The 15,146-nt window shown below is 59.8% G+C and overlaps 2 protein-coding genes across 5 annotated transcripts in view; one reads left to right on the top strand and one right to left on the bottom strand.

The window, feature by feature from the left end:
• Positions 1–4,114: 4,114 nt before the first annotated feature.
• Positions 4,115–8,320, top strand: SELENOM (selenoprotein M). Its single transcript, XM_073313655.1, has 5 exons — positions 4,115–4,378; positions 6,056–6,091; positions 6,444–6,478; positions 7,205–7,283; positions 7,651–8,320. The coding sequence occupies exons 1-5, from the start codon at positions 4,130–4,132 to the stop codon at positions 7,888–7,890; spliced, it is 639 nt and encodes a 212-aa protein (XP_073169756.1). The 5' UTR covers positions 4,115–4,129; the 3' UTR covers positions 7,891–8,320.
• A 1,290-nt stretch (positions 8,321–9,610) lies between these two features.
• Positions 9,611–15,146, bottom strand: part of SMTN (smoothelin) — a 53,069-nt gene continuing 47,533 nt past the window's right edge. For 3 of the 4 annotated variants that reach the window (XM_073313650.2, XM_073313654.2, XM_073313653.2), the window contains one exon: positions 9,611–10,817. In XM_073313650.2, coding sequence (XP_073169751.1) covers positions 10,667–10,817 — 151 coding nt within the window. In that variant the 3' untranslated portion in view covers positions 9,611–10,666. The remainder of the gene's footprint in view (positions 10,818–15,146) is intronic. The other variant, XM_073313652.2, reaches the window with a different exon arrangement.

Here is a 15,146-nt window from a genome sequence, read left to right as displayed (position 1 = left end):
TCCCATCGGAGGGAGCTATCCCTCCCTTCATCGGATGAAGTAAGCTGTAGCTCACGAAAGCTCATGCTCAAATAAATTGGTTAGTCTCTAAGGTGCCACAAGTACTCCTTTTCTTTTTGCGAATACAGACTAACACGGCTGTTACTCTGAAATCTGCCATTTTGTTGCCCAGTCACCCAGTTTTGAGAGACCATTTTGTAGCTCTTCACAGCCTGCCTGGGACTTAACTATCTTGAGTAGTTTTGTACCATCTGCAAATTTTGCCACCTCACTGTTTACCCGTTTTTCGAGATCATTTATGAATATGTTGAATAGGACTGGTCCCAGTACAGACCCCGGGGGCAGGGCCGGTGCAAGGATATTTTGCACCCTAGGCAAAACTTCCATCTTTCACGCCCCCGCCCCCCACCCCACCGACAACCTCAGAAAACTTGTAAACTTAGCATTATAAACAGCCTGTCAGAACGGGTAATGGCTGTTGTAATGTTTCTTTTTTACCTTTAAGGCATTTCAATTGTTTGCCATTGCCTCTGATGGTGTCCCATTCAAAGTCTTACTATTGTGCAAAGCGAACAATTGAGCCTTGCATTGCATCACCAGCCAGGTTAGGCAGGGTGACAAATCCCCCTTGCCCCAAAGGACCATTATCCCGCAGTGACTAATTTCTACTCCAAGTCTGTAAAGCAGACTTTTAAGGTAAATACGTTATTCCTTCAATAAGAAAAGGAGGACCTGTGGCACCTTAGAGACTAAAAAATTTATTTGCGCATAAGCTTTTATCACTTGCATCCGATGAAGTGAGCTGTAGCTCACGAAAGCTCATGCTCAAATAAATTGGTTAGTCTCGAAGGTGCCACAAGTACTCCTTTTCTTTTTGCGGATACAGACTAACACGGCTGCTCCTCTGAAACCTATTCCTTCAATATTACCCATGCACACATTTCACAAAGATTCTCACTCTTGACAAGTTACCAGCCTTGTGTAGATACCTTCCACGTTCCTCTTTGTGGGTAAGTGCCCTGTAAGACATGTGTGGGGTGCAGTGAGTTTGTTAGGCCTGTGGTGACAGCTGTTTGTGAAGATCAGGGTCCCTTTGCCAAGGGGTGCTGCTGTCACAGTGAGGTTGGGGTGGCTGACAGTATGGGGCAGAGCACTGAGGCTGGTGGGGCAGGTAACACTCACTGGGCTGGGGGGCAGGCGGTGCCGGGATGGGGCAGGGGCAGGTACCTGTCAGTCTCAAGCCCAGGGTGGCAGCAGCCTCCGCAGGAGCAGGTGGGGAGCATAGGCGCCCTGGGCTCGGGCTGCCCAGCTCCCCTGAAGTGGCGCCCGGTTCCTGCTGCTCTCAGCCGGCAGGTGAGGGGCCCCAGCCGAGCCCAGCCCCTTGCGTCTCCTCCGCAGTGGCGCCCCCTGCCCACGCCCTCCCCGGCAGCTGCAGCGACAGCGGCCAGGGAGCCTGAGAGGAGGAGTGGCCCCCGGGCAAGCAGGGGAGTCTCCAAGGTGAAGAGGCTGCTGGCCCTGGCATGGCCCGAGTGCTGGAGACTGACCGGTAGCTGCCCCTAAGCAATAGTGCAAAAAAAAAATAATTGGGGGGCACCGCTTTTTGGCACCCCCAAATCTTGGCGCCCTAGGCGGTCGCCTAGTTCGCCTAGTGGTTACACCGGCCCTGCCTGGGGGACACCACTATTTACCTCTCTCCATTCTGAAAACTGACCATTTATTCCTGCCCTTTGTTTCCTGTCTTTTAACCAGTTACTGATCCATGAGAGGACCTTCCCTCTTATCCCATGACCACTTACTTTGCTTAAGAGCCTTTGGTGAGGGATCTTGTCAAAGGCTTTCTAATAATTTGGTGAGGCATGATTTCCAGTTACAAAAACCATGCTGACTCTTCCCCAACACATTATGTTCATCTATGTGTCTAACAATTCTGTTCTGTACTATAGTTTCACCCAGTTTGCCCGATACTGAAGTCAGGCTTACTGGCCTGTAGTTGCCGGGATCTCCTCTGGAGCCCTTTTTAAAAATTGGCATCACAATAGCTATCCTCCCGTCATCTGGTACAGAAGCTGATTTCAATGACAGGTTACAGACTACAGTTAGTCGTTCTGCAATTTCACAAGTACTCCTTTTCTTTTTGTGAATACAGACTAACACGGCTGTTACTCTGAAACCTGTGATGTTATTGACATAAACTATAACTGTCTAGATCATTGTTGCAACCACTAGCATATATTTGCAGCAAATATTGTACAAAGGTTGTCGTGTGAGGTGTCTATGGAAAGGTTATGATTTGTTGATTATAATTATGCTAGCTGAAGTTATGAATATAGGCTATGTACTTGTATATCAAGGTGTTTTGATTCTAAAGTAGCCTTAGTAAAGCATTTGGTCAGCTTCTTGAGTGCAGTTTCCACGGTATGCATCCGATGAAGTGAGCTGTAGCTCACGAAAGCTCATGCTCAAATAAATTGGTTAGTCTCTAAGGTGCCACAAGTACTCCTTTTCTTCTTGAGAAAGGCATTTGCAAATTAAGTACCCAGTCAAGGAACACTTAACTGACAATGGATCTTGGAAGACTCCAATCAACATAAGAAGTCTTCCTGGGGACGTTCAAGATAACATATAAGGAATGGCTGCCGCCTGTAAAGAATTAAGTCATGCATGGACATGTGACTTGCCCATGTGACTCTAAACTCCATTTTTGCTGTAATTTTCCACAGGAAGAACAAAGAGGTGTTCTTACACCTGGAGGAGACTATAAAAGTCTGATGCCTCATCTCCATCTTGTCTTCAATCCTGCTTCTTGCCTCTGGAGGGACTTTGCTACAAACTGAAGCTCTGAACAAAGGACTGAATGACCGATCCCAGCTGTGGATGTTCTCCAGAGACTGGATTTGAACCTGCAGTTTATTCCCTCACTGCTACAAGCCTGAACCAAGAACTTTGCCATTACTGGATGTCATTGATTCCATTTAACCAATTCTAGCTCTCATCTCTATCTTTTTCCTTATATGAATAAACCTTTAGATTCTAAAGGATTGGCAACAGCGTGATTTGTGGGTAAGATCTGATTTGTATATTGACCTGGGTCTGGGGCTTGGTCCTTTGGGATCAAGAAAACCTTTTTTCTTTTACTGGGGTATTGGTTTTCATAACCAGACATCCTCATAACACATGGCATTGGTGATGATACTGGGAAGCTGGAGTGTCTGAGGGAATTGCTTATGTGACTTATGGTTAGCCAGTGGGGTGAAACCGAAGTCTTCTCTTTTTGGCTGGTTTGGTTTGCCTTGGTGTGCAAAGGAACCCCAGCCTTGGGCTGTAACTGCCCTGCTTTAAGCAATTTGTCCAAATTAGTACTCTCAGTTGGATCCCACCAAAGCCAGCATCATTACAGTTCCTTCAGAACTCTTGGGTGAATCCTGTCCGGTCCTAGTGACTTATTACTGTTTATCAGTTTGTTCCCAAACCTCCTTTAATGTCACCTCAACCCGGGCCAGTGCCTCAGATTTGTCACCTAAAAAGAATGGCTCAGGTGTGGGAATCTCCCTCACATCCTCAGCCATGAAGACTGATGCAAAGAATTCATTAAGTTTCTCCGCAATGGCCTTATCGTCCCTGAGTGCTCCTTTAGCATCTCAATCGTCCAGTCACCCCACTGGTTGTTTGGCAGCTTCCTGCTGCTGATATAATTAAAAATATGTTTATGATTACTCTTGGAGTCTTTGGCTAGCTGTTCTTCAAAGTCTTTTTTGGCCTTTCCTAATGATATTTTTACATCTCATTTGCCCAAGTTTATGCTCCTTCCTCGCTAGGATTTAACTTCCACTTTGCAAAGGAGGCCTTTTGCCTCTCGCTGCTTCTCTTACGTTGTGGTTTTGCCTCCATCCCACTTTTTTGGTTCTCCGACTATGGTTGGTAATTTGGGGTATACATTTAAATTGAGCCTCTATTATGGTGTCTTTAAAAAGTTTCCATACAGCTGCTTGTAGGTGCAGAAAGGAAGCAGCAGGTCCCCTGTGCTTATGCCCCTGAGTTAACATGGGGGAGTGGGGAGGGAAGCGGTGCCTCCCCCCAGCTCCAGCCGGGGGCTGTCAGTGCCTAGGGGCCCGCTCTGTCCCCCAGCCCCATGCCCAGCGAGCCACGGTGCCATAGGGAGGCGCCGGAGCCCCCCCTCGCGGCCGGACAGGCGGGGCTCCCAGCTTGCACCGCCGCCCTCCCACCTACGTGGCAGCGGCCCCAGCAGCAGGCTCCGCTCCGAGCCCCCTGCACGCCCGGCCCCATGAGCCGCCTGCTCCTGGTTCTGCTGCTGGCGCCGCTGCGCGCCTACGAGCCGGACTGGGGGAAGCTGCAGGGGCTGGCCCGGGGCAAGGTGGAGGTAACGGCGGGGGCTCGGGGAGCCAAGCGGGGCGTGGGGCGATCGGGGGCAGGCCGAGCCCTGGGGGGATCGGGGGGCAGGCCGGGCGCTGGGAGGATCGGGGGGCAGGCCGAGCCCTGGGAGGATCGGGGGGCAGGCCGGGCCCTGGGGGGGATCGGGGGTCAGGCCGGGCGCTGGGGGGGATCGGGGGGCAGGCTGGGCGCTGGGGGGATCGGGGGGCAGGCCGAGCCCTGGGGATATGGAGAGCGTCCTGCAGGGACCTGGGGTGTTCAGGCAAGACGCGGGGAGGGGCGTCCTGCCTCCCCGGCCCGTGTCTTGGGGCAGCCCTCTCCCCAGGCTCTCCGCGCCCCAGCCAGGGGGACCCCGTGAGCAGGCTGCTGTGGCAGTGCTTGGAACCCGCGTAGCCGGGGTTGGGGGAGGCTGATCCCGGGGGGCTGGAGCAGGACCGCCCGCAGCCGGTCGCTCACACCGAGCAACGAAGCCAGGCTGCTGCCTGGGGCGAGGAGCACGGGCCGGGCCGGAGGCAGCAGGGGCAGGAGTGAGAGCCCAGCTGGACCCAGAGCCTGCCCCTCCCTGTGCCGCGGGGGTCTGCCTAACCCCCTGGGCGGGGTACCCCAAATCCTTCTGCGGGGAGATGGGCTTGAACCAGAACTGCGATCTGAGCGCCCCAGACTGTGTGGGAGAGGAGCTACCCACTGGGTCCAACATCCACCCAGCAATTAACCAGGGGCAGGTGGCCATCGGCTTCCCCCCCCGCCCCCCGATCCCAGAGAGGGGTCCCCAGGTCGCAGGGAAGCTGGGGAATGGCGGGTGTGTGTGTGTGGATCACCTGGGGCAGGGGTTCCATTTATCCGTGAGCAGCAGTCAGTGGAGCAGCTGGGTGGAGACCACACACCAGTGGAAGGTGGGGAGAGGCATAGCCCAAGCAGGGATGAACCCCCAAACTCTGCTTTGGGGAGGGGATGGAGCATCCCTGTGAGTTCCCCTGGAAACCATTAATGTGACCTGTTACTAGGACAACCTGATGTGTGCTTCATTACCATGGCAACCAGGCATTCTGCTTCTCCTGGCGACCTGGCCCTGGAGACCTGGCGGAGCCCAATGTGGGGCAGGGGCAGGCGGGGAGGGGCCGGGTCCAACTAGGAGCAGTCCACCATGCCCAGGGGAGGAGAGGAAGGGTGACCCCATGGCTGGGGCCAAGAACTTGGGGACCCCTGCTCTGCCACAGGCTCCTTGTGGGACCCTGGCAATTCACTGTCTGACCTGGGGGTGTAAGCCCTGCCCAGCCCCAACCCATTACAGACTGGGAGGAGCTCAGATACTCTGCTGATGGGGACCATAGAAGGACCAGCTGGGTCTGGGTGGGGGTCAGTGAGATGGAGTAGAGGGCAGGGTGGGGCCTTGGGATCTGGGGAAGTGCCCTACAGAGGGGTGGTGGGGATGGAGTGGGTGCAAGGGGATGGGGGAGGGTTGAAGCCAGATTGAGGCAGTTATAAAAGGGATTACTGGGGGCAAAGGGCACGTGGGGCTGGGGAAGCAGGTTACAGGTGGGGCTGCAGGGCGATGCGGTTGCTGGTGCAATTGCAGGGGGGATAGTGGGGAGATTGCAGTGGGGTTAGGGGCTGGCGTGAGGGGCTGGGGGCAGCTCTCACTCCCTGTGCTCTCCCTTTCCTTCAGACCTGCGGAGGATGATGGCTCAGCCGCCTGAAGGAGGTGAGTGCTGCCATGCCCTGGCCGGGGACACAGGGAACGAGCTCCACCCCCTCCACTGGGCTGCTATGCAGGGGACTGGGACACCCCCTTGGCCTCCTCCTGGGGTCCTTCCTCCCCCAGGTACTGCTCATGCTGGTGCCAGGCCTATCACCGTGCTTTGCCAAACCCCTCTGCCAGGGTGGTGGGGCAAGCCCTCCCCCACAGGGGTAAGGGCAGCTCTGGCAGGATGGGCAGGTGCACAGGTCTCATGCAGCCTCCTGCTTTCCCTGGGGGTTCTGCGGTGTGGGGGAGCCCTCCTGGCCCCTTTGGGGTGTGTGTCTCGGGGGCAGCACTCATCTCTGCTCCCTTCCAGGTGAAGGCCTTTGTCACCGAGGACATCCCTCTGTAGTATCCTTTTCTGCTCCAGGGCTGGGCCAGGCTGTGGATGGGGAGGGGGATGGCAAACCCAGGATTTGGCTCCAAGATCCAAGCTCACATTTGCAGCCTGCAGGGCTGTGAACCCCTGTGCATATCAGTGGGTCTGTGGTGCAGACAGAGTCTGCAGACAGCCTGTGCCAAGAGCTCCCATTCACCCCAATTGGATGTTGACTTTGGAGCCTGATGACCGTTTGCCACTAACCTGCCCAGCACTGTGGGATGCGGTGGTGGCTTCTGGGGACAGCTGGCTGGTGTCCAGGGCTGCGGGGGATGGGGGATATGAGATCAAGCTCCCTTTACCCTCAGAAATAGCATCAAGTCCCTGTGTCTGGGGGGGAGGGGAAGCAGAGATGCTGTACCCCAGAGGCAGATGCTCAGCCACCTGCTGGAGGCTAAACCCCAAACTGCCTCCCACCACGTCTGGGGCCAGAGCCCCAGCCCCCTGCTTCCCCAGCCCCCAGGCCCTGCTGGACACTGTGCTAGGGCTGGTGTCATCCCAGGAGCTAGCCCAGGGAGTATCACGTCAGCCAGGGGCCCATGCCCTGCTCTCCCAGCCCAGCGGACACAGAGGACCCTGCAACTTCCAGGCATGGGACTCCCCCAGGCCCGAGTCACCCAGGCCATGATCAGTGGGATGCTGATGCCAGGCCAGGGCCCTGCCTCCTCACTGCCAGGATCCTTAAGGGCACCTTCCAGCCACAACCTGGTGATGAAGCATCTCCCCGGAGCCGACCCTGAGCTTGTGCTGCTCAGCTTCAGATACGAGGAGCTGGAAGTAAGGGCTGGGTGGGTGTGGGGAAGGAGGGGTGCTCCTGGGAACTTTTGTCCCAGCCTCTCCCAGCAGGGGGCACTGCGGGGAGCAGGGTGGGAGCTCTGGCTGCAGGGGAGCTCCCGGCTGCTTGTCCCAGCAGGGGATGCGTTCTACAGTCAGCTTATAAAGCCAGTGGGAGGCTGCCTGCCTGTGCAGGCCCAGCCGTAGGCGCCCATGGTGCTGGACGGACAGGAGCCCTGGTCCTAGCTGTGGGAGGGAGCTGAGCCTGCAGGGGCATGAGTTGCTGGCCCAGCTGTGACTAGCAGCAGGCCAGTCGGTGCTGGGCCGGGGCTGCTGGTCATCCGGCACTGCAATCCCTGTCTTTTTGCAGAGAATTCCCCTGAGTGACATGAGTCGGGAGGAGATTAACCAGCTGGTGCAGGAGCTGGGATTCTACCGCAAGGAGGCACCTGATGCCCCAGTGCCTGAGGAGTTCCAGCTCGCCCCAGCCAGGCCTCTGCCCACCCTGCAAACGAAGGAGCAGGGCCCTGGAACACCCTCCCCACCAGCTCCCGCAGCCAAGAGCAAGCCCCCCAGGAAGCCTGACAACCAGGAACACCCAGATCTATAGCCAAAAGTGTGCATGGGGGTGTGTGCCTGTGGAATGAGTGTACATGGGGGGGTGGGTGTGCATGCTCGGAGCGTATGGACTGTACACCCACCTCACTGGTAGGTGTGACACAGCTTCTGCCCCCCACAATATGAACACAGTATGTTCTATACCAGCCCTGGGTCAGCTGCCCAGCCCCATGGCTGTTAACAGGCAGTCCCGTGGCACCCAGACCAACCTGCTAGTGCTTCTGTGCTGTGCGTCAGTGCCCCCTGCCTGCAGGGACAGAATGAAGCCCTCAGCTGAAAGCTCTGGGTGCTGAGGGTGGATGAGCTGAGTCCCAGAGGGCCCGGGGTCGCTGCATGCTGGGCAGCGTGGGCAGGCTCCCTGCCATCTGTGCTGTGGTCCAAGGGCTTGTGTCCAGAGCTGGAATAAAGGCCCCTTCACCCCACGAGTTGCAGTGTGTCATCTTCTTCCTGGGCGGGTCTGTCAGAGCCCTATCCCACGGGTGCATTAGGAGGACCCTGTCCCATGCAGCTGGCTGGCCCAGCACAGCTGTAGCCAGTGGGGGATGGGAGCGGCTGGTGGTCCTCGCAGGCTGGCCCAGCTTGTGGGGGGAAGCGGCACAGCCCCTCCCAGCTCATTACAGCAAACACCACCCCCACCCCCTGTCAGCACAGACGAGGGCTCTGGGTGGAGGTTGCGGGGAAACCAGCACTGTAGTCAGGCTGTGGCTGGTGGCTCCAAGGGGCAGGGCTGAGACCAGACCTGTGGCTTTTAGGGGCTTGTCCTGGCTGCCTGGACCCAGCTGCCCCCTGCTGGCTCCCCAGCTGCAGGGGAGGAAAGCCCCCTTGCTGAGGCTGGCCATGGGGCAAGGCCAGGGCCCTTGCTGATTGACAGAGCAGGCCTGCAGAAGAGCCAGGGGCCGAGGTGGGGTCTGCCTTATGTCCAGGAAATGGGTTGGGGAGCCTTGCAGAGTGCTCCTCACCGGGAACTGGACAGCAGTCTTGCTAACTACACAGCTCCACTCCCTCTGCACTGGGAGATGCTCTCCCAGCCTGGGCTGGGGATCTCGGCCATGGGCTTTAGCCAGTGAGGAGGGGGAGGACGAGTGTCTGAGCTGAGAGCCAGAGCAGAGGGGATGGGAGTGTGGCTCAGCCAGGAATACACCCAGCATTAAGACACCCCAGAAACAGTGCAGCCTCCTCAGGTGCAGCATGGCTTCAGAAGCCCCCCATACCCCACACTTGGCCCCTGCAGGAACCTGGACACCAATGGGGCAGTGGGATGGTGCAGGCGGAAGGACCTCCTACCCCTAGACTACAGCCCTGCTGGTTGTTCCAGGAGGCCCCCTCCCTCTCATCCCACCGGGATCTACTTTGCAGTCATAGCCACGGGGGTGGGAGAGGGGGTGGAAAATAGGGGGTAGGGCTATCACAGGCAAGCTGGTGGTGGAGAGGGGAGCAGGGCAGAGGGACTGGGGCCACCCACACCTGCCTGCTGGCAGGGAAAGGAGCTGGCCAGGCCGGAACTGGGCAGAGCTGCAGATGAGAGCGTGCAGGGCCCTTCCCCTAAAGGAGAGGAAGGCACACTGTGTGCAGGCCCCATGCCTCCCCCCACGCAGGGGGACAGTAGCAGTGCTAACCCAGGCAGCCTGCAGAGCCAGGGCAGTGGGAAAAGGGCCCCACTACACCACCACAGCCAGCCCTCTGCCCAGGGCAGGCAAGGAGCAGAGGCCAGGCCCTGTATAACAGAACTTTATTGTCTGGCTGGTGCTGATACAAGTGTCTATGGGGGTGTAGGAATGGTTACACAATTGGCTAGTGGCACTTGGTGCAAAGGGCCCAGAGCCAGGTCGGAGGGCTAAGGAAACAAGTGGGAGGTGCCAAGCCAAGCCCCGGGGGGCTGCCCCACTGGGAAAGGCCTGCCCCAGGAGCCCACCCCCTCACCGGGTTCCAGTCCATCTCCCCAGGGCAAAGGGAATGTGGGTCCCAGCAATGGCGGTGCCTCCTAGGGGTGGGGGTGAGCAGTAGGGCAGCAGCGTGCCAATGTGGGAACTGCCCCCAGCTGTGGGCACAGTGCTGAGTGTGGAGGTCCCCAAGGGAGAGGGTTGCAAGCAGGAGTGTGAGCAGCACCCTTCTGGAGTGCCAAGGAGGGCAACTCCCCCCAAGGGCAGCGAACCCCCCCCCCCACACACACAGAGACCAGCTACCCAGGCCTCAAGCCCTGGAGGAAGCAGGGCAGTGGGGGACACTCACTCACCCGCCCATGTAACTCCAGTGACAAACCCCTGGGCCAGGTGTCTACAGCACCATGCCAGCCCATTGCCACTACGCAGCACACAGGCCCAAACAGCCAGCCTGAGACGTACACAGGGCTCTCCCAGCCCAAGTGGGGTCGGGGGTATTGCACAGCATAAAAACAATTCCTTTAAAATGAATAACTTAAAACAATATAAAGCACAGGGCAGAGGGGTGAGAGCCAAGCTGGCAGGGGGACCAGGCCAGGGACCATGGGGGCTCAGCTTGCCATGGAGAAGATTGAGGGAGCTCGCAGCATGGCCAGGGGGCAGAGCACAGACAATGCAGGACCAGTCTCAGCCTCACCCAGGCCCTGCGGGGCAGCCTGGTGGCTGGGCAGGTCTGCTGGGGGTGGGCAGCCTGGTGGCTGGGCAGGTCTGCTGGGGGTGGGCAGCACCCCCTCTGCACACCTGGGTCCCTGCAGGGGCAGTGTGGGTCTATTTACTCTGCAGCCGTGCCCAGGACGGGGGGTGGGGGGGGAGCAGGACGGGGGGGCTCTAGAACTCTTTCTGCCGCAAGCGTAACTCATGGCGCCGCAGGTGGTTGTAGAGGGACTGCACGTAAGTGAAGACGCACTTGGAGTCCGGCCTCTTCCCCATGATCATCATGTCTTCCACCTCCACCAGGGGCATGCAGTCAACCAGCATCCTGCAGGGAGAGGGCAATGAGCATGGTACACAGGACCACAGGCATGACTGCCTCCTGCAGGCCAGACCCTGCCCTGCCAAGAGCCCATGCAGCCCCACTGCTCACCCAGCCTCCCCTCTGCTGAAACCCCACACATGCCTGGTCCCAGCCCCCAAGCTCCAGGCCTTGCTCAGATCCTGCCTGGCCCCCCGCTCACAGGCACTAGCCCACCACCCAGGGCTCCCTCCACAACCAGCAGCCCTCTGGGCCCAGCTGGCATGGGTAACCCTGGTGCATCAGCCTCTCCTTTCAGGTAAACATCTCAGACAAATGCACGCCCAGGCGGGTGGTGTGCCCACCAGCCCAGCTTCTCCCTAGGTCCTGCCCACACGACCCACTGCCCAGAACCTTGGCCCTCACCAGCCAGCCAGGGCCTTGGCCCCATCACCCCCACAGCTGGCACCTGCCATATATCCCGCTCTCTCCTCACAGCCCTCCTTGCCTCCCCCCCCCACATCCCCACCCCTGCTCCTCTCCACCTGAGCTGTGACCTGGCCCCATGCCCACTCACCTCAGCTGCCTGGCTCCAGGGGCCTCCTGCTCAGCTGCAGGCCCAAGGCTAGGGCCCGTTGCCTTTAAACTTTGGCCCTGACTTGAGGGCAGCTGTGCTCACAGAGCCCCAGGCCATCCCACACACCCCTGGCCTCTCGGCTCACCTCCAGCCTGTGGTGCCCAGAGGGGGCCGTGCCCTCAGCCTGTGTGTGAACCTGTGCTTGGGATATGCCCACAGAAAGGGGAGCCCCCCCCCAACCCATCTGGGGAGCTGACATGCCACCCCTCCCTGTCGCTGACCTGTCTCCCTCCTCAGTTCCCACCCCTTGGGTCCCATGGCAGCCTCCTCTCTCCTCTGGCCCCCCTGACAGGAACGGGGCAGCCTGCAGCTTTAGCTCCAGCACCAGCATGGGGGTGGCAGGCACCCAGAATAAGGGCAGATGTTTGCATGAGCCCCTGACCACACACCCCTCAGGACTTGCCCTATGTTTGAGCTGCATGTCGGCACTCGCCCCCTCCACGCACAAGAGCCTCCTCCTCCACACTTCCTCCCTGTGCTCCCTCATCCCCTCCCACCCTGTGGCCAAGGGCAGGCTGTGCCCAGCTGAGAACACAGCAGCAGGACCTGCCACCAGCCTGTGCCCCCATTGCATGCCCTGCTGCGCCACCATGGCCCCTTCGCCCCAGGATGGGCGAGTTCCTTTCTCCACAGGCCCAACCTATCAGCGCCCCCCCCGTGCACAATCATCCCACCGCAGCAGGTGCCCTGGGCAAAGAGCCTGATCCGGCTAGTGCCCTCAACTCCTATCCTCATGTCCGCAGGCTGAGGGCTTGGGTAGATCGCAGGGTTAGGTCCAGGGTAGCCCAAGGCCTCCAAAGGCCTCAGGCACTGCTTCCCCACCCCTCCCACTTCCCCAGCTCTGGAAGTCAACGGTGGCTGAGGAGGCTGCTGGTCTGCCCCCCAACACTCCTGATTGCAGACTACCCCATTGGTAACCAGGGCAGCTGGCTGCCTGCTGGCCTGCATGCCAGGCCTATGCCATGGTGCCTGGGGCCTATGGGTACACTCCAGCCTTCCCAGACTCACCCTCCTCTCCCAGGCCCAAGAAGCCAATTTCTTTGCAGCTCCCCAGCAGAGGCTGCGACTCCATCAGCCCTGGGTTGAGGCTCGCCCCTGGTGTCCCAGCAGGATTTTAAGACCTGCTGGGATACAAGCTAGGGGAGTGAGTGGGCGCAGACGGGCAGACTAGGTACTGCATGGGCAGAGGCAGGCACATCCCACACTGCCAATCCATACACCTCACTGAGGCCCAGCCAGGTGCTCTCCATGGCTGCTCAGGCCCCAGAGCCCATTCAGTCCTCCTGCTCTGGGAAGGATGCTGGCGGGTGGGAGCCCAGGCAGGCCGGAGCCCAGGCAGGCCTGGGCTTGCTGGGGTGCGACCTGCAGCACCGGAACATGTGTAACAGCAGCACGATTACGAGTGCTGTACCAGCCCCTCACCGGCCGCACGGGCACATAGCGCCTCTCACCTCCCCAGGAGAGGCTGCAGCAGAGACAGATGATGTTGTAGCAGTGTGGACAGACAGACCAGGCTGGGCATGGCGCAGACTCTGCACCCAGCAGGACCCTGTTGGCCCAGAGCCCCAGCACAGGCTCCCGGAGTCAGATTCTGCTGGGAGCCATTGGCACTAGCCACAGGGCCACAGCAGCTGTTGCAAGCAGTGCAGGTAAGGGGAGGTGGCAGCTTCCCCGCCGGCTGGCCAGGCTCTGCTACCTGGGACTGGAATGGGGGGAGTGGATTTTAATGGGGCATGTGGCTAAATCATGAGGCAATAGTGGGGGAGCACTGGGGCTCTGCAGAGATGCCAAGCCCCCCAGCAGAGAGCAGCCCTGCCCGGAGCACAGGAGGGGCAGGCCTGAAGGAATGGAGTTGACGTGGTAACCCAGTGCCACGCCTTGCCCAGCTCACACTCAGGGGAGATCTGTGCCTTCAAGTCCACTCAGGCCCATCTGACATCCCAACTGCAGAGGGAGCAAGGGCTGGTGGGGTGAGCACAACCTGGAGCCAGCATCCCCCTCCCCCTCCCCAGTGCTGGCCCAGACTTCCCGTGCAGCCAGCGGCAGTTCACAGGCCTGGTGTGTGCTGAGGTGAGACCGAGGGCCCAGGTGGCTTGTGCCTGTGAAGTGCTGTGAGATCCCTATGTGGGAGTGGTGGAGGGGGACAAAGGATCCCTCTAGCCCCAGACATCAGCCCCTTCTGCTGAACAGGCCTGGGCCCCCGGTGCTCTGAGGGCATGGGGCAGCAGGCTGGGAGACTCCTGGCAGCAGGAAGGAACAGCGCCCAGCGGTGGCAGCTGGAGGTACAGCAGCAGGCTGCTGTGTAGCCAGAACCCAGGACCCCATCCATTCACTGGGAAAAAGCCCCACAACACCAAAGCCCCCTTCCCACCCGTCTGTCTGGGCACTGGCGCCCCTTAGCACTGAGCAGCGAGGGCACGGCCTGGAGGCTGGGAGAGCCTGGCCCATGCCACCAGCATGTGCGCAGCACAGCCTGGAGGTGCTTGGCCCAGCCAGCTCCCTGGCAGGGGCTGAGGCAAAGCCCAGCTGACCACACCCCTGGTGCCCAGGGCAGGCGCCCTGTCAGCAAGTGGCTGATTTCCTAGGAGCCAGGGGCCAGGCCTTCCCTGCACTGCTCAGGCCCGGGGCAGAGCCCAGAGCAGGAAATCCCCCCAGCTAGCCCTGCAGGGGGAGGGACCTGCCCCCAGGGCATCAGAGAGCCCATGCCTGACTCCCCTCACAGAGGCAGGGGAGCGCCTGCTGCTGGCAGCAGAGTACCTCTCACCTGCAGCATTAAAACAACAGCACCCCGCAGAGAGTAGGTACCAGCCCCCTCCCCCAAGCTCAGCCCCAGAAAGCCTTAGAGGGAGGAGCCTCACCCCCCCAACCAGCCCACCCTCTTCCTGCACAGTGCAGGGAGCTGGGCCGCAGGACTGAGACCACCCAGAAACCTTCCAGCCAGGAAGCTCCACGTGCTGCCCAGCCACTGATTAGCCCCTTCAGCATCCTCCCACCTCTGCAGGTGGGGAAACCGAGGCACCGCTTGCCCAAGGTCACACAGTGAGCCATGGCAGAGCTCCAACCACCAGCCGTTTGCTGCCGACAGTTCCCAGCATGCACCCCTTGCAGTGTGTTATTCTGCCAGCCCAGGCCGCCGGGGCGGGGCGGCCAGTCAGTTGTGGGCTGCTGAGATGGACTCGGGGCCTGCACTGCTGGGACAAGAAGTGAAGGGACGCCGGCTTGCGACAGAACAGAGGGGAGCGGCTGTGCACGACTGCACCCAGCTGCAGAGCCCGGCTCCCCCTCAGCCAGGGACACAGCAGCCAGCTGGGGCCCACACAAGAACCTGTGCTGAGCTGGCTGCCCCACGGCCCTGCAGTCCGGGCTTCCCACCCCAGCCTCCTGGTCCCGCCCCCACCTGCTGATCTGCACAAAGGGAGGGCTCAGCATGCGGGCAGGGCTGTACACCCAGAAGGGGGGCGCGGGCTCGGTGTACACAGGGTACCCAGCCCTCTGCCACACCCAGCTCGGCACCCCCTGCCAGGACCGCTGGCGCTGGGAGTGAAAGGGGCTTGCTGGCCAGCGGCTTCCAGGCATTTGGCCGAAAGTGCCAGGAGGGGGCAGGCACCTCCTGCTCCCCTCCCTCAACAGTGCCTGCTTGCTTCCACCAGCACGGGCATGGAGAGGGGATGTGGGAGCCAAGACTGGCACAGGGTCTGCTGGGCACTCAGCACAGAGCA

This window comes from Lepidochelys kempii, chromosome 15 (genome assembly GCF_965140285.1).
Source record: "Lepidochelys kempii isolate rLepKem1 chromosome 15, rLepKem1.hap1, whole genome shotgun sequence".
NCBI lineage: Eukaryota > Metazoa > Chordata > Testudines > Cheloniidae > Lepidochelys > Lepidochelys kempii.
Note: the sequence above shows the minus strand (reverse complement) of the source record. Positions and strands in the feature narration are given on the sequence as shown.